This window comes from Macrobrachium rosenbergii, chromosome 56 (assembly GCF_040412425.1).
Source record: "Macrobrachium rosenbergii isolate ZJJX-2024 chromosome 56, ASM4041242v1, whole genome shotgun sequence".
Lineage (NCBI taxonomy): Eukaryota > Metazoa > Arthropoda > Malacostraca > Decapoda > Palaemonidae > Macrobrachium > Macrobrachium rosenbergii.
The window spans coordinates 17,121,802-17,146,801 of NC_089796.1; the positions used below are offsets into that span (position 1 = coordinate 17,121,802).

Sequence of the window (25,000 nt, forward strand, 5' to 3'; positions counted from 1 at the left end):
TTGAAACAGCATTGCCTGTTTTCCGAGGGTTAAAAAAACGCAAACAAATGAAAATTACGGAAAAAAGACACCCTTCACAATACCTGGTATTCATATTATTGTTGTTTTGGCACGAAAGTGTGATGCATCAATGATATTTGGCGCGTTTACATTCAAGTGAAAACACAAAGGCAAGTCTAAATGATATTTGAGTGTTCCTGAGTGGGACGTTTATGCTTATATCTGTTTTCCCTGAACCCTCCCTTCAGGAGATGACTTTGCAGAAGCGACAATTTCGTCCTGTAATTTCATCTACTGCGTATGATTCCTTGCACAGGTATAGGACCAGAGAGAGAGAGAGAGAGAGAGAGAGAGAGAGAGAGAGAGAGAAGAGACCAAGACCCTTTTTTATCGGGTTATTTATCAAAAAAGTTTTACCTGAAGATGAAGAATTCAGGGTAGGCAGCTCAGTGTAAATAGACAATTGTGTTTAGGTGAATTCACGCATTTTCAATAAAATGCTTTTGCACTGTAGCATTTTAATAATTTTATTTTTTGTAATAAATTGGGTTTACTTTCATCTTTGTTAATTCTCAGTAAACAAATCTCAAAACCAAACTTGGTCATCACTAAACCTGATAAAGGCAAAGGTACTGTAATTCTCAGTAAACAGGATTATGTTGCAAAAATGAATACTATCTTATCTGACCGGTCAAAATTTGAATGCATTGGTTCTCCTTACTTTCAACCAATCTTTAAAGTTGAAGACAGAATTAATAGGTTTTAAAATCACTGAAGGACAGAAATAAAATCAGCGAACATACATATTCGGATCTGTACACATCTGGTTCTTCTTATGGAGTTTTTGAAAGTGCACAAGGAAGGAATTCCACTAAGGCCTATTTTGGCCTCTTATAATACTCCTAGTTATGTTAGCAAAATTTTTGGTACCACTATTACAACCATTTTCAGAAAATGAGCATACCACTTACTAACTCCACTTTCTTTTCCAAAGAGATTGTTACTCAGAACCTCGATCTGTGTATGGTAAGTCTTGATGTTGTCTCGCTTTTCACTAATGTACCGTTGCAGGCAACGATACAAATTATCTTAGATAAGATTTTTATAGAACCACGTTTTGTCTAACAAGGGTTTGATAGAGATGATTTTGAAAAACTTTTAAATTTGGCAGCAAGCTGGACACAGATTTTTTTATTCAATGGAAAGCATTATAAGCAGGTCGACGGTGTTGCTATGGGATCTCCGTTGGGTCCAGTTCTGGCAAATGTTTTTATGTGTCATTTGGAGGAAATGCTTTTTAGCCACTGTTCATCCTCATTTCGCCCTTTATATTATAAACGGTATGTTGATGATACTTTTCTACTTTTAAAAGTAAATGGGCTGCTGAACAATTTTTAGAATTCGCTAACAATCTCCATCCTAGTATTACATTTACCATAGAACATGAAAACAATGAGTGCCTTCCTTTCCTTGATGTGTTAATTACCAGATCAACCAGCACTTCTCCACTTCTGTCTTCCGGAAACAAACGTATACTGGTCTTGGTTCAAATTTTTATAGTTCATGTTTTTACAGTTTTAAGCTTAATAGTATTTTAACGTTACTGCACAGAGCCTTTTCTCTCTCCTCAGACTGGCTCTCTTTTCATAATGAGGTTGAGTTCCTTAGAAAATACTTTCAGAATAACTGCTACCCTAAACTTTTATTTGAGAAATATCTCAAAAAATTCTTGAATAATAAATTTCAACCAAAAATTCCTGTACCTACAGTACCTAAACTTGATTTTTATGTTTCCTTGCCTTTTACGAACGATGAAAAATTTTTAACTACGCTGAGGCAGATTTTAAAGAAATACTTTTACTGTATCAATCCCAAACCTGTTCTAAGTAATCCAAGAACAGTTGGCTCTCTTTTAGATTTAAAGACACTGTTCCCCAACCTTATGCGTTCTTTGGTGTCTATAAGTATACTTGCCTGAGATGTAATCTCGGGACTTACGTCGGATCCACCAAAAGAATGCTGAAAGTAAGAGTTGACTCTCATCGTGGCGTTAGCCATAGAACAGGGTGTACATTGAGTAAAAGGAGTTTTCTAACATAAGGGAACATTCTAAGCAATGCAAAGCTTATATTTGCTATGACGATTTTGAAATCTTAGAGCAAGCTGCTGATGAAACTTCTCTCCATATCCTCGAGTCGTTAACCATCAAACAACTGGTTCCATCTTTGAATAGTCAGTCTTCTTCTGCCCCTCTGTTTATTGCTTAAGAGTTCTCTTCGTCCTTTTGGTGCCCTTCTTGGTCACTCAGTTTTCTTTTCTTGAGGCGTTAGGTTGGTTTTAACTTTTATGTTTCGGTTTTAATATCTATATTTTAACGTTAATGATTTTACTGAGTCCTTTGTATTGATTTTAATTGTTGTTATTTTTGTATTTTAGCCCTGATGATGAAGCCATGCTTTGAAACGTTGGCTGCAAATAAAGCTGAATATGTATCACCTCCTTTTCGTCGTCCTATTTGTTCTATATATATATATATATATATATATATATATCACATGGAGAGAGAGTTAAAGACAATTACTAAATGTCTTATGAAGCAACGTAAGTTTCTTGCTTCCTTGATGCAACGCTTCCTAATGGAAAAGAAAGGTTGGATGGACGTGTGCATATAAATATATATAAAAAATGTTTGTGTATATGTGTATGTCAAACATTAAAGGAAGTTCCATATATAGATCCAATAACGATGAAAGGAAGATGGAGACTGGTTGGACAAGTTCTGTCACAGAACAGAAAGCGATAACGTCAGCGGGGCTTCCGAGAAGACTTGGAAAACCGAGACCTACTCGAATGAGAAGGAGGAAATGAGGGGAAGTCTGTAGAAGATAAAACACAAGAACTCCGGAATTTCACAAAAGCCCTTTGCTTCAAGCGGCTTTGTAGGCGAATGATTGAATGATTTTAAGTTATCAGGCGTCGTGACTTCTATGGTCATTGACGCCGATGTCAATTAAAGGACTACATAGTTGTATATTTATAATATAATTAAAAATATATATATATACACATATGTATATATATACATATATAATGAATATATATTATATATGTATATATAAATATATATATGGACATATACATACAGTACATATATATAATTAAAAAATATGTATATGTACACATATGTATTATTATAAGATGTTGTAATATATATTAACCATTCTACAAATATTATATATATCTCTGTGAAAATTTTGATGTTTTGCTTGCAGACTCGTCATTTGTTGTAATGTTATAATTTTAAAATGTCTTTTTCTTACAGATAAATTGTGTATCATGTAATCTTAAAATGTCTTGATGTGTTTTTTCCATTTGTTTAATATATGAAATTGTATACTGAGTGTTATGAACTCGATTTTTTAGCTAGCGCCGAACAGAGAGAAAGGGTGAGATTCTTATCAGATCGCTTCCTTATTTACACAGGTGTCCAGTAAGTCGTGTTTGGATGGAGGAAGACAAAGAGCCCTCTTGACTTATCGTGATGAACTGACAGCTAGCGGCGAATTGCCTATTATGCATTTGTTCTGTATGTCTAACCCATGTTTATTAGCTGTGTCTGTGCCTATTATCTTTTCATAATCTGAAAAAGAGAGAATGAGTGAGTAAGGTAGTTGAAGTTGACATGTTGACAGCTGACCAAGAATTTGGTCCAAAATATCTTTTTCTGCTTAACCCTGACCAGGAAATGTCAGTCATTGATAAGAGCCCTGGCATATTTCCTTCTGGGACTTAGCTCCAGCCGTGTATGTATACCATACACACTTGTATACCTATTTGTATAATGTATGTATACTTTATGTATCATGTATTCTGGGAGGGCTTTGAAGATGAAAGTGTAGTGCTGAATGAGAAGCACTCAGTGAGGAACAGGGCCTGCTGGAAATAGGGTCTCTCTCTCTCTCTCTCTCTCTCTCTCTCTCTCTCTCTCTCTCTCTCTCTCTCTCTCTCTCTCTCTCAATAATCCCATTCATATATATAAGGGTGTTATGCTGATTGCTTTACTGTTTGTAAAAGTTTTGTTAAAATTCACCCAAGAAGTGTATTCATTTTGTAAGATGTGATCTGAAATATTATTTTGTGCAAGCATTGTGTAAAGTGTATAATGGTGTACCACCTAAAGAAAGGTAATGTGAAGTTTACTGGTTTTATTATGTTAAGAGTTAAAGTGATGTTCTAGGTGAAAGAGAATTATTATTTTGATAAGAGATGAACATATCTCTTATTGTGAGTTCTAATGTGTCTTGCTGCTAATTATACATCATAGAAATGGTGGTTAGTATATTTCCATTTTTGCATATTTCATTCTTATATGTCTGTGTTGTATCATATTACTATAATTTTATAATTACTGTGTTACAAAGTTTTTGTGCTTTGGTGATTACTTAGCATTTTTGTTAGTGCATACTTGTGTGAGATTTCAGAAAATATTTGGGTAGTTCAGTCAGTAATATTTTGCTTGAACACTTAATGCTGGGTTTGATTAATCAGGTATATGTTTTAAAACTTGGTGATAGTTAGTGGTTTGAATCTTATAACCAAATTGCTTTCTTAGAATTAAAGTTTGTGAATTAAACTTGATTAAGAAATACTTAAGTCGTACACTGTTATCAATTAATAATAATCTTTTGAGATTATGAACTCTGCATATAACATTTGAACTTAGAAATAAATTTGTTTGTTTAAAGTCTTAAAGCTCAGCGTTTCATTTTGACCACCAGTAATTAGAAATTAATGAATGTGTACAAGGTAAGTGATGTATCTGTTTGTTCACCTGAGACTTATCTAGGTAATATAGAGCCAGAGAAACATTTATAGTGTTTGTTGAAGTGATACCCATTTTCCACTAGTCTGGATATAACTATTAGTTGTTACCTCACCCATAACTTTGCTGAAGTTACATTGATTATCTCAAGTGATAAGTAGGATTTTTATGGGATCATTGTACCTTTAGAGATTCAGTCATAGTACATTTGTTATGAGGTTTCAAGTATCTAGTCGCTGTGATGGTAACTTTTTGGTATTATTTGTGTAATAACTAGGTGCTTGATCACTTCGTGACTGTATATATATACATGTGTAATGTATATGTATATATACATATATATGTAGTTGTAATAGCCACCATGGCCTCTTAATCTTCTCGGAAATTGCGCTCATATAATGTACAAATATATATATGGATATATATACACACATATAAGTAATATACATACATATATATATCTCTAGAGCCACCTCTCTCTCTCTCTCTCTCTCTTCTCTCTCTCTCTCTCTCTCTCTCTCTCTCTCCTCCTGCAGAAAAAGTCTTTGCAGTAACGATATCTCTATGTAGGACTTCGTGAGAGAGTGCACTCTTTTCATTGTCATCGGTGACGAGGGATGATTAGTAGTCCATTAACTCCGATCAAGTCGGTAGATCTCTAAGCTTACGATAGATTAGTTTGTAGGCTTACACAAAGTAATTTCTTGCTTGGAATTTGGCAACAGTTCTTTCTAAAGTTTGCGCTCAAGCAACAGCCAACACAATAATGCATATAGTCTAGTTTTATAAAAGAAAGCTGTTGCCATAGCATGAATATCAGTTAAAGGCGTGTGAAGTATAAGCTTGATCTTTTCAAAAGAAAATGTTTAAAATGCTGAAATTTAAAGGAAGTTAGTGGACGTTTGGAAAAGGATTATCGTCTTTGTAAACAGAGTACGGGACGCTGGCACTAATGAGTTTTGTCGCCCCTCCTCTGACAACTCTTAGTGTGTATTTGTAGTCTCCAGCGGTTTTGTATGTTTGTCCGTATTGTCCTGTATATATATATATATATATATATATATGTTATATATATATATATATATATATATATATATATATATATATATATATATAACATTTCTACCACTGTGTATCAGTCCGTCGTTAATGACTTGGAAATAAAGTCAGAAACTGGTCAGAACCTACACTCAGTCTCTTCTTTTTTTCACCTGTAGTGATGTGATATATTTTATATATATATATATATATATATATATATATATATATATATATATATATAAAATATATATACTTGCTCTTTTATCCAGACCCTATTTATGCTCAATATTAATATATTATTAAGCATATCACAATTGTCAGAAATATATATTAAAATACACATATATAGTAAAATATTATATAATGTATGGTGCGTGTTAAATGCAGCTAACGTTCTTTGAGAAAACACCGTTCCGAGAAAGTTTTTGGTTCATTTTACATAAAAATATTTACTATATAATTGTGATTTTCTATACCAGCATTATTAATATTATTATTATTGTTATTATCATCACTGTCATTGTTAATTTGTAGAAAATTATATTGAACAACGCTAAAAGGCCATTATGTTGTCGAGCCAGCTTCTGAAACATCGGGCAAAGACGAACCCATTTAAGACTGATAAGATAACAGAAATAAAGATAGTGGCCTAATTTTTGTAACGCATTTCAAGTGGTTTAACGACCGCGTATAGACTTAGAAGCCGTACTCACCGACCACAACTCTATTTGTTTTGAAAGCTCACTTATGAAGGCATAATTTTTCTTCATAATTTACCCCTCGACTGATGTAATAAGTTACGTGAATGGAAGACACGGCTAAGTCATTTCTTAATTTAATAGTTAGGTTTTTATGTGCAACTTCCTTTTAGGATTTGTTTCGAACTGAATATGTGGTGTTGTGTTAGCCTTCTGTTGAGAGCAATTTATTGATTACAATGATTATTTTTTGGAAATATTCTCTTCGAAACTTATGTTTCTGCATATTGCAGTCTCCTTTTTTTATAAGAAGATCTGTATTCAACTTTTAAATGAGTTTGGTCCCTAATCCCACAATTATTGTTAATGCATATTCACAACTTTGTCTAGATTCCTGTCAGCATGTTTATTTCAACACTAGTCTTGCTCTCTGAAATTGACTATGGTGTTACAGGTCTGCAGTTGGATGGGTGACCACCACTGAATGCCAGACGTGTTGGTAGGTAAGCTCCTTTTATTTCCATGTTGTCACCACGACGAAATGTGGAACTTAGAAATTATTATGCCCTTTACCTGAAGAGAGGATCTGAGCCAGTTAAAATTATGTAATGTCATCCAATATGTAAGGGAATGCTTCGTTGTTTTCAAATTTGTTACACCGATAACAGTTTCACTCGTGACGTAATAAGTATCGGAATAACAAATTAAGAATGGCTTTCATGACTTCCTTGGAAATGTCAGGGGCGGCTCTACGCAACTCGTTATTATGTAACCCCGCCTTCCCTCTCTCTCTCTCTCTGTCACTGTCTTGACTGTCCAGTCTGCTGCTCTAAAAGAGGGCAGATTCTGGGTGAGACAAAGTTTTGTTCTGTCGAGCTCACTTGGTCTTGCTTAACACGTTTCTTATGCATAAAAAAAAGCGGCAGCACACCGTCTTTATATATGTGCACACATTCACTGTAAATGCGATGTGTGTGTGTGTGTGTAGCACTGAATGTTCTCCGGCAAATAACCTCTAAGCATTCGCACCAGTGACAAATAACAATCCTTAACAGGACAGCTAATGTGCGGCCAAACAGATCTTCACGAACGGACCCACTTTCACGGACCGGTTAACCAGAGGAATTAGCCATTCACTGGTTAATATATGAGCGGGAGAATAATTTTTAGAAAAAATGTAAATTAGATGAAGGACCTGAAATTTACCGAACTTCCAGTAGGCTCATTCTATCGCCACTGTAAAAGCGAAAATGCAGGTTTATTTCCAATGAATTTCAGTTATTTGAATTTGATGTTTTGCCAGTTGCTCATACACATGGAATTCTTTCTACTTGATACATTCTCACATGGTCGAAAGTGAAACGAAAATGCCTTTTAAATCTTAAACATCTTTAAACATGAATTAAAGCTGCTTTTTGTATTGTCATTACATGATACGTTACTCTGTATCATTTGCGGGAATTATCTGTTGTTCTTCAGTCTACGGGTATTTCAGAAGTTGCCAGGTTATTTGGAGATTATCCTCACAGGGAATTGTTATAATTCATCCTCAGTAAACTTCCCCTAATGACTCCTATAACCTTGCATCTTTCAAAGTGTGTCGGGTCTGCCGTCACCTTTCTTTCTTCCATCCTTTTTAACCTTTGGATCTGAAGCACACTATTGCTGGATTGCAGCGGTGTTCTTTAGAACCCGGAAAACTTCTATTTTCGAATTATTTGCTATTCAGGTAAAATTTCACAGAAAACTTGTTCTGTTTGGAAGTTTTATCCAGGTAACCTTAATTTCTATCCAGTCTTCACCGATGACTTAAAATAATTCCTGTTGGAAAATATCAACTTTCAGAAATTATCGTAATGATGGGATTGCGATAGACCTGACGTCCTCTTCAAAAGAAATATATATATTTATATATATATATGTATATATATATATATATATATATATATATATATATATATATATATATATATATATATATATATTATATATATATAACTTGATAGCTTGCGGTCAAGTCATTGTCTGTCGTTGTTTCTAACCAGGCATCAGATTCCTGAATCCTGCTGGGGACAAAGCATATATCGTTATAAAGTCCCCTTGGTGTAATTTATTAATGCATAGGATATTAAACGACATTTGCGACGTAATATTCGTTGTCATAAAAAAATGTCATGTCATTGACAAAGATTAATTTTATACTATATTATATATATATATATATATATATATATATATATATATATATATAATATAATATAATATAATATAAAATTAATCTTTGTCACTTATGCATGACATTTTTATGACAACCAATACTACGTCATAAATAATAAGATTTAATATCCAATTATTAATAATTTACGCAAAGTCAACTCTTGATTTTGAGCTGGGACAGACTCACCCTTGTTCTGTACTGGCCCAGTCTAGTTTTTAATTTGTAGTGAACGAAGTCACCTAAATGATGGGTCCTTCAGGGGTGAACTACCGACAAATTGGACAGTCTCTTATACTATATGAGGTTATCTCTCCTCGGCCTAAGATAACCTACTTCATTTTTGACTGCCAAATTTCTACCGCTTCCTTGAAGAATCATTGATCGTACATCTGCAAGAGAAAGCGGCAGAGTTTGGCAGTCAAAAATAGTAGTTATCTTAGGCCGAGGAGAGATAACCTATTTAGTATAAGAGGACTTGGTCGTTTGTAAATTGCTTGGTGTTTTTTCACCCCCTTGAAGGACCTTACCGCTTTCAGGTGACTTCATTCAGTAAAATTAAAAACTAGATCAGCTCAGTAGAACAAGGGTGGAATGTCCTAGCCTAAAAATCCGCACGTGTTTGGCTGCTGAAAGCAATAGGATCCTGTTTATAGATGTGAATCACAAAAGCGCGAGAGAGGCAGGTCAAGGGGCCTTTTGCCTGGCAAAGGCAGCCGATGACGTGGGCGCGACAAGTTCACGACTCGTGAAAGACACGAACGCAGAGCAAATCCCTTGCTGCACTTTGCTGACATATCTGTGGTATTCCAGCGTACGTTCTTTGCGGTTTTTCCCCGCAGCATGATTAGGTTTTTCGGTCCGTGCTTCTTTACCTGTGTATACGCATTTGTCTCTTTTCTTAGGAAATAAGATGAGACACATTATTCTTTATTTCCTTATTCATATTATCTTAGACTTTATTACATTCCTTTCTTCATCTGCACTCGTATTAAACTATTTAAACAACTGAATATAGTTTGTCATCTCCAATGTGAATGGTTTGCGTCCTTTCAGATTTCTTCATTTTTATTTATACTGAAAACAAGTTGCAACGACATTTCAAGAATCAGGTTTAGATAGAAACTGAGCATCTAAAGAAAATGCGAAATTTAAAGTTATATTCGACATCCATGTTTTTAAATGGCTTAAATAAGCAACATAAGTATAGCAATAATTTGAAGATATATGATGAAACCTTGTGTGGGGAATCGTACTCCAAAAAAAAAATCAGTCACCAGAATTATTTTAAATTTTCTTTCTTGTTTTCCTCCCATCTTCATTAGGCAGTTTTTCTATATGGTAATCTCATCGGCAGGAATTAAGATTAAATGTAAAAGGAAACTGACTGTGTTTTTGAACATGTGCTGGTCTCCACAGACAACTGTGAACAAAAGAACATTTTTAGTCTTTGTGATTATACTCTCATTCTTTTTGCATTTATTTACGAGTCTGGTAGCTGTTTTCCTTCATTCTTACTTTGTCGCTTGCTACTTGTTAGCCGTTATCTTTTTGCTCTCTTTCCCACCAGTAAAAGATCTCATTTTTATCATTAGAAACACAGTTTAGCGATGTCTCATTACCAGTAAATGTAATTGTAACTTTAATTGGCCGTTCAATATAATAAGTATGGTTGCGAAACATGGTAAGGGGAAAGGGAGTCTAAAATGGTATCAACCATGCATGATAATATTTCATAAGATATATATGTAGGACATTAAATCCTTCATAAACTAAAAATAATGATAAGTTCATAGACTTTGCAGTGTTTTAGTTGTGAACTACAAGCCGTGGGGAACTTATGAGGTAAAAAGTAGTTTACAAAGTAGGAAAATCTCTCCGGTACAAAAACATTATTGTACAAAATTGTCACTGAGCTCTGTTCCCAAAAAAAAAAAAACGGATGGCAGAGGAGTGTTGAACTACCAACGGAATCCAAAATTGTTTTGTACCGTGTGATGAAATTACAAATGTAGAAGCTTGATTAATTAGAACAACCCCGTCTAAATGTGTTGCGGAATCATAATTTTTCTGCGTCCTTCGTGTTTATCGTTGTGTTTATTCATTGTAATCCAATGAGGGAATACCTAAGATTGTGTCTAATTTTAATATTATTGAAATAGGTGAGTAAATGAACGATTTGTATAACCAAGTTTCTATTGCAAGTACAACACACGAAATCTGAGAGAGAGAGAGAGAGCTCTGAGAGAGAGAGAGAGAGAGAGAGAGAGAGAGAGAGAGAGAGAGAGAGAAGTCTCCGAAGGATCGAAGGATAAATTATTCAAGGCGCTTCACCACACAGATTACTTTTAATGTTACTTTGACCTTTTGGTAAAAATGCTGTAGTGATGTTTGTTCATCTTTCAAGTAAAGCAAACAGCATCAGCAACATCCTTTACATAAATCGTATAAAATACTGTCACAGTTGGTGACTTATTGAACTTTATTGCAATATTAAATTTGTATGCCAGTGAGTCTCCACGTACGTTGCTTTATCTATGTTTTTAAAGCTTTAATGAATTTATTTGTTTTTTTCTGTCCGTTGGTATATTGGTACTGACGTTTTGTTCAGAAACCTGCAAATTCCTGTTGTTTGTGGGAAGAAACGTGAATAATACGGTTGGTCTGAGTAACTAGGTAAATCATAGATGATGCAGATTATTAAATTGCATTGGCAGGGATTTAAATTTTTTAATGTCCTTTTAGTATATCAATATACTGGGTCACTATTTCTCACATGCAAGACATGTAGAATATTCCGTACAATCGGTATAAAATCTGACTGAAGTCTAGTCGTTGTCAAAAAGGCTGCGTGTAGGATGAATATTTTTATATATAAGTGTGCTGTAACTTCTGTAATTATTCAGTGCGTTAAACAGAATTCGTGATATTCCTATAATCATTAACACTGCCAAGAGTTGAATTGTACTTGAAGAATTTTGTGTGTTATCGGCCATTTTAAGTTCTGTAGTTATCATTGTTATTTTTGAAAACCTATTCATATGGAACAAGCCCATAGGGGACATTGGCTTGAAATTCAAGCTTCAAAGAATACGATTTTCATTAAGAAGTACCAGAAGTTAGTGGAACTGCAGAAAGAAGAAGTCACATTAAAAAAAGTAAACAAATTAAAAAATAGATGAAAGTGTATGTAAATTATTAAAATACAGGAGAATTATTGTATTCAGGTAGTAATGCATTGCGTCTTCGCTGGAACTTCGAGATCTCTTTGAAATTTTAAATTTTCTAGACCAAGTGGGTAGCAGGTTTGATGATTCTAAACTAGAATATTTATATTGTGTTGAAAAAATGGGATTTGTGTTGTGTGTAAATATTTGTGAGAGCAACTTTATCATGCTCTCAGAACAAAAGACATTTCTCTCTCTTCTCTCTCTCTCTCTCTCTCTCTCTCTCTCTCTCTCTCTCTCTCTCTCTCTCTCTCTCTCTCTCTCTCTCCACAGGCCAAATTACACGCATTGCATCCTCCAGTCTAATGCATACACTGGAATCTCTCTTTTCATTTGTATTTTATTTGTATATTTATTGTAATGTTTTAGAAGTTAATGGTCTTTTGGGCTTTGGCCCTTATGATGCATGAACATTTGCAATAATAATAATAATAATAATAATAGTATCCTTTCAAGTTAAAGACTGTTTTATTAAAAAAGTTTCCGCCCATCTTCATGGCATGTCATTTTCTACTCAGATTGTTAATTGTTGAGTTATTTTGTTAATTTGAATTTGTTAGCTATCGAAAATTCAGGACTTGGTTTAAGGCTAAATCTTATTTGTTTTCAGCTACGAATCGACAAAAAAATAAATAATTACTTTCTGTACATTTTGGTGTTGGATTCGCGTGCATAGAACGTAAAAATTAAGTCATGTTAGAATAACTTGTAATATAATTTTCCTTATCCAGATAGTAATCCACATTGATTATATATAATTCTTATTCAGTGACGCTGACCTGTGTCAGTTTTATATATGCGTAGATGTATATGTGTGTATATATATTCAGTATATATATATACACATACACACGTGTGTGTGTGTGTGTGTGTACTGATTATGATAAGACCTTCACTGGTAACTATAAATGTCAGTGTATAGAGAGAGAGAGAGAGAGAGAGAGAGAGAGAGAGAGAGAGAGAGAGAGAGAGAGATGAGTTCCACGTGTACTGTAAGTCAGTCCAAATTGCTCCTACTGGCCTCTGAGTCAACTGAAATTTGAGAAAGGCCAATTAAAATGAAAGTACATGAGCAATTTTTCGTAGGTGTTACGACACAATCATTATGTTCCCTTGCAAGGACTTCCTTGCCGTAATGAGGCCCCCTCTAGTTAAAACAAAATGTTAAAAGCATGAGTTCTGAAATGCAGAAAGAAGAAAAAGAAGAAGAACCAGGATAACTATTTTAATTTCTCCTACATGTGGGCATCTCAGGGTCCAGTCTGTATGAATGTAAAACAGTTTTCACAATTGAGCATCTAATGTACATAAGTCAAGTGCCTAGTTACGCAAGACCCTGGCCGAGATATTAAGTTGATAGAACACTTAAAACCACTTCTTCCAAAGCTAAAGAAACGCCTCAATTAAAGATAAAGCTGACGTTACAACAATCATGGCCACTAATCTCGGATTAACTTAAAATTAACGTATTTACTAAACTATTTCATTGTCATGGAGAGAAATGATTGTACTAAAATGTATGTATGCGCGTGAATACCCATACTCAGAAAAATCCTAAAGACGTATATATAAACAACTGACCATGTCATACCAAAGCAAGGGTTCCCAGCGTGGTGCTCGCGCACCTCTGTGCTCTGTGGTGGTCTGCGGTGCTCTTTCGAAGTTGTTAAAATCGTGCTCGCTAGCACCAACTATTCGTAGGCCTGACTGCCGAATTTAAAATACCATTCCGCCTTTTTCGTTTTATATATAAACTGCTTGCGAGTTGCTTTGAGGAAACGTTGATGTGGCAAATATACAAAAAGCTAGCCAAAGCAGTTCAGCAGCAGGGTTCTCCTGAAACCAAAATAGCGGAGAGGTGGACTTGTTTTATTATTATTATTTTTTATCTAATGTCCAAGATTTGAAATAATTAGCTTGTGTATCAATATTCAGAAAATAATGCTTCTTATGAATTTTATTTGCTCTTTTTTTTTTTGTAGTTTTCCACGTGTATCACAACATGATTAACGTAATGATGAGGAATATAGTTGCTAATAAGCAAACGTATGTTTTAGTTTGTAACTGAACAATAAAACTTATTTAGTTACATTTTTACATATCAATGTGACCTGACATAAGAAATAAACATATCACCTGGGAATCATTGTGTGCCACTCAAGTACTATAATATCTATGACAGGTATGTAAAATACCCCTGAATGGTGAATGTCAGTAACTTTGAATAAACATCCAAGCAGTTAAAATTCATTTTCGAATCTTCATTGCAAGTAATTACAATTTTTCTTTACCTTTAGATGAACGATAACTAAGTCTTTCATTTACTAATTGGACTGCTTCGTAATTCCCAATCTATGAAATTGTTGTGGTGCCCTCACAGTTATCCAGAAAACAGGTGGGTGCTCATCGGCTTCAAAAGGTTGGGAACCCCTATACTAAAGTATGACTATTATCTATAAATACAAACACATTACCTATCAGTTATCTTGAGACACAGGTCAGCGTCACTAAATAAGAATTATTAATCAGTGTGGATTACTGTTGGGATAGGGAAAATTATATGGTTATATGTATATTGTTACATGTGGGCTTTGGCTGATGAGTTTCTTAATTAATGAATGTAAGTTATGTAGCCCTGCTTTGCCAAGGACACACGTAAACTGCCAATTGAAGCTGAAAGTTACCCTCAAAAGACAGACAATTACTTATTTGGATTAGGTCGCCAGTCGGGGCTACGTATGGAAAAAATCGATTACTTCTGTAACAAAGGAATTACATTAAACCCCTTCACTTCCGCCTAGTCCCAACAAAGAAGGAATGTTCTGTGATAGCAAGGAAATTACATGAACCTTTACTCAATGTCTGACACAGTCAATTTTCCCAGCCTCCGTAAAAAAATATAATGCAATGAATGCTTGTACTCTAACGGATATTTCTCTTCCAAACTTTGGTGATCAGGATCCAAGGTTTGCCTGAACTTTACTTACAGTACACTTGACTTTCCCTAATTCCTACTCACTGCACGGGAATAGCTTATGCAATTCACTAGGCAATGATCATTATTCATACACTGGACTTCATAAAAGAAATATGATTATACCAGGTTCTCTTGTAAATGGTGGCTGAAGGGGAAACATTGGAAAAATTTAAGCACAGTGGAAGAGATACTAGCAAGTCGACGAAAATCTTGCCAATTCCAGAATTACCGTACGTAGGCTGCTTGCGCAGTGCAACTGCCGATCTGCGTTCTTGAAGAACACTTATTGTTGATTCATTGAGTAAAATAACAGATAGGGAAGGACAAAGGATAGAGTTGCTCGAAGCACAAATACGTGCTCGTTTCACGATGGTAGGGCTCTCTCTGCCTTTTTGTGGGTAGGTCAGGGCGCTGTGTCTCGTCAGTAACGCTTGCATGTAGGCTCCGGCCGTCTGAAAATTTGACAAAACATCGCCGAATGCATAGGACAGGGAAAAGGGAAGCTTAAGATCACCTTCACTAGAGGATACTTGGTGAAAACCCTACGTGTTGGTTAGGACTCTAATGCTAACTTATTCCCTACTAAGACGTTACTTTTTTGAAACAACACTACCTTCCCTCGCCTGTGTTCTCTTAGCTTTGACAGAGACGCCTTCCTGTTTTTTGTCAGAATGATATTCTTACTAAAATAATTCAGAGAGGGCGAACAAGGAATATATATATATATATATATATACCATATATATATATATATATATATATATATATATATATATATATATATATATATATATATATATATATATATATATATATGTGTGTGTGTGTGTGTGTGTGTGTGTGTGTGCGCGCACGTGCGTGTGTGTGTGTACAAGCACACGTTTAGGGCGTAGTTTTTCTCTTATACAATTTTCGTCAAAAGCAATTGATTTAGGGGCATCAACGAGTTGCTTGCAGAAATCTTCATAACGTCGGAGTTTTTTTCCGATTCTCATGCGCCCGTTTCTTCCATTTATTTATTTATTTTTTTTTTTTGTCACGACAGCTGTTTCACCACTCTGTGGCATCTTCAGTCGATTGCTGAATCGCAGTCTGCACTTACAACGATGAAATAAATAGGTTGTAAGCCCTATGTACTTCAGTAGTCGCTTGAAAAGGCCACAGAGTGGTGAAACAGTTTTTCGTGCCAAATAAAAAAAAATCAGTACATTGACACATGAGAATCGGATAAAAATTCCGACGGTATGAAGAATCCTGCAAGAAACTCATTGATGCAATTAACTGATTTTAACGGATATATATATATATATATATATATATATATATATATATATATATATATATATATATATATATACAAGTATATATATATGTGTGTGTGTTTGTCTTTTGTATTCATGTGGGCGTATGTATGAGTTCTTGAATGCATATTTAGGTCATGGACGACCATAAAGTTTAATGAAGCTCTTGGTTTTTACCATAAATAAATTGAGGGACAGAGTAAAGATGAGAATAAAAGATCTGAATTGGAGGCCGGGTAACGCCAAAACAATATGCAGATATTGCAAGGAAGAGTTGTTGTATTGGAATTGATAAAATGGTTGTAGTGAATTGAGATATGGAGAGAAACTATGCAGACCTTGATAAAAGAGTCATTGAGGAGAGGAAGTTAAGTGTAATATTTGTTTAGGTAACTGGTAACAAATTAAATGAAACGATTGTATGTATTATCAAGCATTGATTTTCTTAACTTTCACGATTAGCGGCAGAGTGAATGTTGATTGGCACAAGATGAAGAAGGCAAAATTGATTGTTTTCGAGTTATATGAAGTCCGGTGCCCTAAGGCTTGATGTAAAATGCCCGTGCAAGACGGATGGAAGCTGTTGAAATTAACATTCTGGAAAGGAAACCGGATGTAAAGAAGGCTAGAACATATAAAAGTGATGAAGTATGAAAGAAAGGACAAGTATGTCATTGGCGAAGAGAATGTATGGAGCATTATGATGAGGTTGAGTAGTGGAAAGGTGATAAAAGAAGATAATTGGATGTCTTATCCAGATATAGCAAAGTAATTAAAAAAAAAGGCTTGATTACCAGTGTAGACTGATTGATTGACTGATCGGTTCTCACAATCAGCCCCATATTTCCTCGGATTCCTCTTTCTTTGAGCAGGAGTATTACTAAGGAAGGACCCACTTGATTTGAGACCTCTGCCAACAATGTGGGCCTCCAAATACTACATCGCCGTTTTCTTTAATAGCAGTCCAAATCTGTACTTCTGTGATTCCAAAGGCCTCAGAAATAGGCCTAAGCAGTTTTCTTCCATTGTACAGTTAGCTCAGTAACAGTAAACAAAGCAATGAAAGATTTCTAGAAAAGGGTCCATATTGACAGCAACGCTAGAATGTAGCCAGTTATTTCGTGAAGCACACTGAATGTTCCCCGTGGGCGGGTAGTGCCGCCAGTGCGCCTTGTGCGGGGCACTGTAGGCTAGCCGTTACTTAAGGTTCTTTGCAGCGTTCGGCCCCCTAGCTGCAACCCCTTTCGTTCCTTTTACTGTACCTCCATTCATATTTCTTCCATCGTACTTTCCACACTCTCCTAGCAGTTGATTCATAGTACAACTGCGAGGCTTTCCTCCTGTTACCCCTTTTAAACTTTTACTGTCAGTTTCTGTTTCAGCGCTGAATGACCTCTTTGGTCCCAGTGTTTGGCCTTTTGCTTAAATTCTATATTCAGTTCAACACTGAATGCTCAACAAAAATTAAATGATATTCATTCATTTTAACATAACGGTGCTTACTGACAGAGAGAACTTAAAGTATAATCTTGGCCGAGTTAATTGTACACTACTCACGGCCTCTCAAGTCTTGAGTTTAGGTTTCTTTGCTAGACTGAAGCTTCTAGAGAATGAATGAGCAGTCCGCTCTTTGCTTCACCAATAAGATGGTGAATGAGACGATTACTGTGCTTCCATTAAAACTACATCGGTCAAAGTATATGCACTGAATGGCACATGCACGCACACAGACGCACGCTTACGTAGCCTACGTGAGCTCCGCAGTAAAATATGCTTTAACCGGGGTTCCCAACCTTTTCAAGCTGATGAGCACCCACCTGTTTTCTGGATAACTGTGAGAGCACCACAATAATTTTATAGTTTGGGAATTAAGAAGCAGTCCGATTAGTAAGTGAAAGACTTAGTCTTCGTTTATTTAAAGGTAACAAAAATTTTAATTTACTTGCTATTGAAGATTCAAATATGATTTTTTACTGCTTGGATGTTTATTCGAAGTTACTGACATTCACCAATCAGGCATATTTTACATACCTGTCATGGATATTATAGTACTTTAGCGGCACACAATGATTCACAGGTAATATGTTTACCTCTCATGTCAGAATATATTGATATCTGAAAGTGTAACTAAATGAGTTTTATTGTTCAATAACAAACTAAAACATACGTTTGCTTGTTATCAGCTATATTTCTCATTATGTTAATCGTGTTGTGATAAACGTGGAAAACTACAAAGGAAAAAAAAAGAGAGCAAATAAAATTCATAGGAAGCATTATATCCTGAACACTGACACACAAGCTAATTATTTCAATAATAATAAAACAAGTCCACATCTCCGCTATTTTGTGGGTTCAGTGAGAACCCTGCTGCTGAACTGCTTTGGCTAGCTTTTCTATTTTTGCCGCATTAGTGTTTGCCAAAGCAACTCGCAAGCAGTTTATGAATATAAAACGAAAAATGCGGAAGGGTATTTTAAATTCGGCTGTCAGGCCTATGAAGAGTTGGTGCTCGCGAGCACGATTTTAATAACTTCGAAAGAGCACTGCCAGATTATCAGAGAGCACAGAGGTGCACGCGAGCACCACTTTGGAACCCCTCCTTTAGAGGCTCCCTTTCGTGACCTGTCTAGTTTCGTCATATTGTCATAAGTACATTTTATTTGTTGACACGAGTATAACACTCCTACTGTACCTTAGTTCACTTAGTGATGCAAAGCTTGTAAAGTGTCACAAAATGAATGTGGAACTTTGGTATTACGCTTAATGCGAAAGTAAACGTCAAGCTCACTCGAATGTTTCCCGCAGCAATATGTGACCTTATGCGTTCCCTGTCTCGACATTGCACGCGCAATCCTTTTATTATCTTTCAGCCTTTTTCATTCCAGTTAACACGTACGATTGTCTAATAAGAAGTCAAGTACAGTAATTTTATATATACGAGAAGGCAGAACACTAATCAAATTCACTCATTTTCCGAGGGGAAAACAGACCTTCGCCTCAAATCGAAATAGATTCCTAGACTGAAATACCTGTGACGGCTGAGGATTAAATTACAAGTATGAAGGAATGACACTCGAGTTCACAATGTCCATAACCACATAGGGGAAGGAGAAGAAGCCGGGCGCATTCTATTAGGCTCCTAGGAACTTGTTTTACTCAATTATCGATTGCTATTGTATAGTGTGTGAAACAGTTCTTTTAGGTTACAATATAAAGTGAATGGGTTTTATAATACAGTCTAATAATATTACTCTAATGTGTTAGATGTCTTGCTCATGCTGTTGAAAGTATTAAACAGCATATTCTATACGTTCATCAATACGCTTTCCTATATTTTTTGTTTCTTTGTTATTAGAAACAAATTCTTTTGGAAAAGAGGAATTAAGTGGAAAAAATAATTTATATATATATATATATATATATATATATATATATATATATATATATATATATATATATATATATATGTATATTATTTAAATAGATATATATGTGTGTGCATGTGTATGAAAAGGATTTTATACATAATAAATATGGAATAAAAAGCCAAATTATTAAAACGAAGTGGGAAAGATTGGAGAAAAATAGAAGGAAAAATGAAAGTGAAATAAACTGGTTTGGTTGCGTAGGAAGACTTGGAGGACGGTAAACAAGTATCAGAAGCTCCTGGCTGTTGTCAGTTAATCTTGTTCAGGTAAAAATCCAATAACGCCTGCCACTTTCTCATTATCTTTTTCTTGACCTCTCTTATCTAAACCTTCCGTTTGACGACGTACGACGAGTTGCCGCCGGTATCATAATTATCAGAGACTCTTGAAATGACTGTACACATTTCATTTACCCAGCTGTCGAAGGCAGAGCTTGAGTTCATTGTAAATTTTATGGAGTCGTTTTTTGAAACCCCCTTTTTCCGCGGTAGTCATTTCGCTCCTCAGAGATTACTTAAGTGTGAAGGGTGTCACATTTACTCTTTCATAAACAGTTGACATCAATAAGATGCCTGATATGAGAGAGACGGTACGAACTAGACCAGTGGTTCTTAGACTTTCTTGCCTTGCGACCCCCTCTGCATTATGTATAGAGCCCACGCCCCCCTACCCCTGAAATTTTTGCCAACTATAAACTATAAACAATACGTCGTCTACTTGTATACTATTATACTTCATGGCGTATATGGGTATGTGGATGAATGACAGATTTTTGTTTCATTGCTGTAAAATTTTTCATAAGTATGCATTGTGCTATATTTCAGTTGATAAAGTGGTCATAGAAAACGGGAGGATCTTATCATAACAATAAAAGACAATTCATAAACTAGATTTGAATTGAAAACTGACTTATATTTGGAATTTTTGGCATGTTTTGAGATAATAATTAGAAAACAGATAGAAGAAGTGATAATGTTTTTGGCAATTTTACAATTAACATCACAAATAAAAGAAATAATAGTCACCATCTGGCAACCCTGCTTGCGCCCCCCTTGGAAGCTTCGGGGGCGCGCCCCCCCCCAAGTTTAATGATCATTAAACTAGACGCGTTTGGCATCCAAGATCGACTTCAGTGACCTTAGTCATTGCACAGCCAGCATTCCGAAATCAGTCAGTCACTCATTCAAGCCCCCTGGGGTCGTATAGTCAAGCATTGCGGCGTAGGGTCTGAAGGGCAGACGCGTCTGCTGAAGTGATCTCCATGAAATCCAGCTAGAACCTCTTTTCGGTAGGTCCCTAATCTGGGGAGGTGTTACTAGAGAGCGTGCCCCCTCCCCCTCCACCGCGAGCTCACCTCATTCAGTGCGTCTACCCAGAGGATTGCATATATCATTAGTTCTTTCACGCGCAAACCATACACAGCTGGTGCAAGTTCTCGCGCCGTGTATCTGGCAGGAGAGAGCATCCTCAGAAGAAGACTCAGTTTTACTCTTATTCGACACATTGGGTGGTTGACAGCAGAACTTCGCCGTCATGGCCACTTGTCAGAGTGAGTACTTACTTGTTTTATCGTCTAAGTGATGGTGTTGAAACCTTCTTGACGGAAGTGGTTGCTTATTTCTTCAGTTCGTTGCAAATTAATATGGATGTGTTGCGCACTAATGCCTTGTCAACATAAGTGGTTATTTAATCTTTTTATCTTAAGCATTCACTGATCATTTGTTTTGCGTATTGCTCCATTTTTTATTACGTTAATTTATTCGTTAATCTTGAGTGCTTCAAGTTAATTGTTAATTGCACCGCATATTCTTGTAAGCAATAAGATTAATTGGAACAGACTTGGAATTTTACAGTCAATGGGATTTTATGGACCATTTGCAAGACGTTTTCGCCGATCCATTTTTATGTAATCTGATGTTTGATTGTACAGTATATTCTCTCTCTCTCTCTCTCTCTCTCTCTCTCTCTCTCTCTCTCTCTCTCTCTCTCTCTCTGTATTCTTAGCATAGTGTTAGCTCTCTCAGCTTGAAACAAAATAGCCCATGTTCGATCCCGGCATCTCGCATCAGAGAGAGAGAGAGAAGAAAGAAGAAAGAAGAAGAGAAGAAGAAAGAAGAAGAAGAAGAGAAATCCAAATCAAATCAAGTGATCACTGTTTTATGTGTATAATCATATAATTAAACCGAGAGGACCTCGATGAGCTAATCCTTCGAACTACGGAGATGAAGCCATGCACGAAATGTTCAGACACAAGCACACACGAACACAGGCGTGCATCATAGTATGTACACCACCGCGCTCGATACACAGCCACATTTTAAACCTACTATAATTTCCCGAAGTTCAGCAGAACGATTGAGGATTATCTCATAAATTCCTGCTTTTTGCTGACGTCTGAATTCAGGTTCAGCCGTTTATTTTGTTATTCCCTCATATTTATTTATTTATTTGTCACCTTTCCATATAACGTCTCTCTCTCTTTGCGGGCTGATTTCCCCTCGGAGCCCTTTTGAGTTCATAGGTTGTTGACTCTTTCCTTATGGGGGTTTCAAACGAAGATATAAAGATGTAAAAGAAAGAGAGAAAGAGAAAACGTTCGCAAGTGCCACGACCCTCTTTCACGCAATCTCTTATCAGGTTTCGAGATAGGCCAGTGAGGACGCTGAGGGTCAGGCGAGTGTACTTTTGCTGCTTACCAGCATATATTCATTCTCTTTCGGCAACTCATTATTACTGCAGTATGGGGTATCAGCATTTGAATTTTTCAGTCGGTAACATTTCGACTCTCAGATATGCTTCGTCGGTGGGACCTGAGTATTTCTGTTTTAACAGACTGCCGTTCCTCTTATCAGTCAGTCAATATCCTATATAGGGACACATGCTATTCAGTTGATAGCCTTTTGGGTTATGCCGTGAGGATGTACGTGCATGATAATAATAATAGTAATAATATAATAATAATATTGTTTTTAACTACTGTAAAGTCGTGTCTAATGGGGAAAATAATCAGGTATGAAGGCTTTTACTCATCAAAAGGGATGCCAGAGCAAAGCTGATCATTTTTTCCTCGTATGACACCGATATGTTGTCTTTCATTTGAATTCCTGAAGGAGGAGGAGATTCTCCAACCAATACTTTCTTTTGTTTTCGTGTTTTTTGAGAGAGACGTTTTATCTCGACATCAGAAGATTCCTGTCTGTTATCACTGCGATACACGTGTACTTTATATCTGGCTAACAGTGCCATACAAACTCATGGGCGCGCGCGCGCGCGTACACACACACACACACACACACACACACACACTTCTGTATCATTCTGTCCACTTGTTTATATGTGGTTGTGCTTGTGTGTATATGTGAAGTTTTGTCGCTTATTATCGAATTCACTTTACCATGGAAATAACTTACAACCAGAGGGAGATTATAAGTGATAAGTGCATCTGCCCTAGCCAGGATTCGAACTGAGACCTTTTTGATTTGCAGAAAGTGATAGACAATAGTCTTAACCGAGGTAGGTGGACTTATCTGTTATAATTCTCCTCTGGTGTAAGTTATCCCCAAGGTAAAGAATTCGATATTAAGTGATATTTGCGGGCTACTGATATATATATATAGTATATATATATATATATATATATATATATATATATATATATATATATATATATATATATATATATATATATATATATATAATAAATCCACCTTAAAGCTATCTGTTCCTATGTTACTGGAGTCATAGCCGTAGGAACAGCAAAAACGAAACTCAGACGTAAACAGGAAGGACGAAATAAACACAGTGTATATAATAGTAAATAACAAATATATTTTTACACAAGTGGGTACCACTGTAATTACATAACCACCCGAAAAGGCAAGGACCACACATCATACAAGCAACAAACACAAACTCCTAGCTAACAGTCGTACCAACAGGAGGAGAGGAAGCTATAGGAGAAGGTGGGAAGACACAAACATACTGTGGCGAAAAATGATCACAAACGCGCGACAGGAAAGGGTACTGAGAGAAAGAATCCTTAAACATAGCTAGATACAATAATTCCCTACACCTAACAACAAACCAAAAATACACACTTTCATAATAACAATTGAAGATTACAAAAAAAGGCAGACTGGCGATCCAGTAAATCAGTATTTTGATACTACAGAATAGCGATGAAATAATCCCATAACCCTACGGGTCACACACGTATATAGGGTCGATCTCTCTTAGGCTGACGCACGTCAGCAAAAGTCCGCCAAAAATAATAATCGCGAGGATAATAATTATTATATGAAAATATTGTTAGTGGCTTACACTTCTCAGCCATTGAAGCTCCGGCTGACGACCTCAAGGATACGTTGGAACAGCGAGGCAAAGGCAGTTCAATGGCATACAAATGATCGTCTCTCATGACCAGTGACGAACAGAAACACCTAAGCGGTACGTCCCACTCAAGCCAAGCAGGTGAGACACGAAGTCTACTCTTCCTTCACCCGGGAGTCAATCAAAACAGGAGGAGCCACTTCGCTTTCACACAGCGTAAATAAATGATCCTTCACCAAGCTGCAGCTACTGCCAGATATGCCTACGGTGTCCAAGATACCCTTCTGTAGGGAGGCCACAACCAGATTAACGGGTCTTCGGGCCCACCAACACCGAAGAAAACCCCACTGCCAACCGGTAAACGCTGAACACTCCCATAGACGCTCGCGAACAAGAAAATAGAAGAACACACAAACCGGTGGGAGTATCCAGAGATGGTTAACAGTGAACAGCCCCTGTACGAGGTGACTGAATAATAGAGTGGAAACCAAAATTGAACCAAAAGTCAAAGGTTTTTACAAAGTTACGTTAATATCTGACAAGAAAACCAAAAAGCAAAGAAAAATGAATTACGTTAACATCCAACACAAAAACAAAACTGAAATATGTTATTATACTTTGTATTTGTATATATATATATATATATATATATATATATATATATATATATATATATATGTATATATATATATATATATATATATATATATATATATATATATATATATATATATATATATATACATACTGTATATATATGTATATACATATAAATATATATATATATATATATATATATATATATATATATATATATATATATATATATATATATATATATATATATATTAATATGATTGTAAGAATTCGCTAGCAAATTGCCTCCCTCCCCCTCCTTTGTTGTTGTTGTGTTTCATTTTACCCAGCGTGATCGATAGACCATCTGTCTGCTCGACTTAAAG

The 25,000-nt window shown here is 35.8% G+C and overlaps 1 protein-coding gene across 5 annotated transcripts in view; it reads left to right on the forward strand.

Annotated features, from left to right (window-relative positions):
• Nucleotides 1-25,000, forward strand: part of LOC136836425 (sialin-like) — a 417,985-nt gene that overhangs the window by 273,535 nt on the left and 119,450 nt on the right. For 2 of the 5 annotated variants that reach the window (XR_010852391.1, XM_067100646.1), the window contains exon 1: nt 20,854-21,258. The exons of 2 other annotated variants lie outside the window; for them this stretch is intronic. Coding sequence is in view for 1 of the 3 variants with exons in the window: in XM_067100646.1 (XP_066956747.1) it covers nt 21,243-21,258 (16 nt within the window). In the remaining 2 variants the exon portion in view is untranslated. Of the gene's footprint in view, nt 1-20,853; nt 21,259-25,000 lie in introns of those variants that run through there. One more of the 5 variants, XR_010852392.1, reaches the window with a different exon arrangement.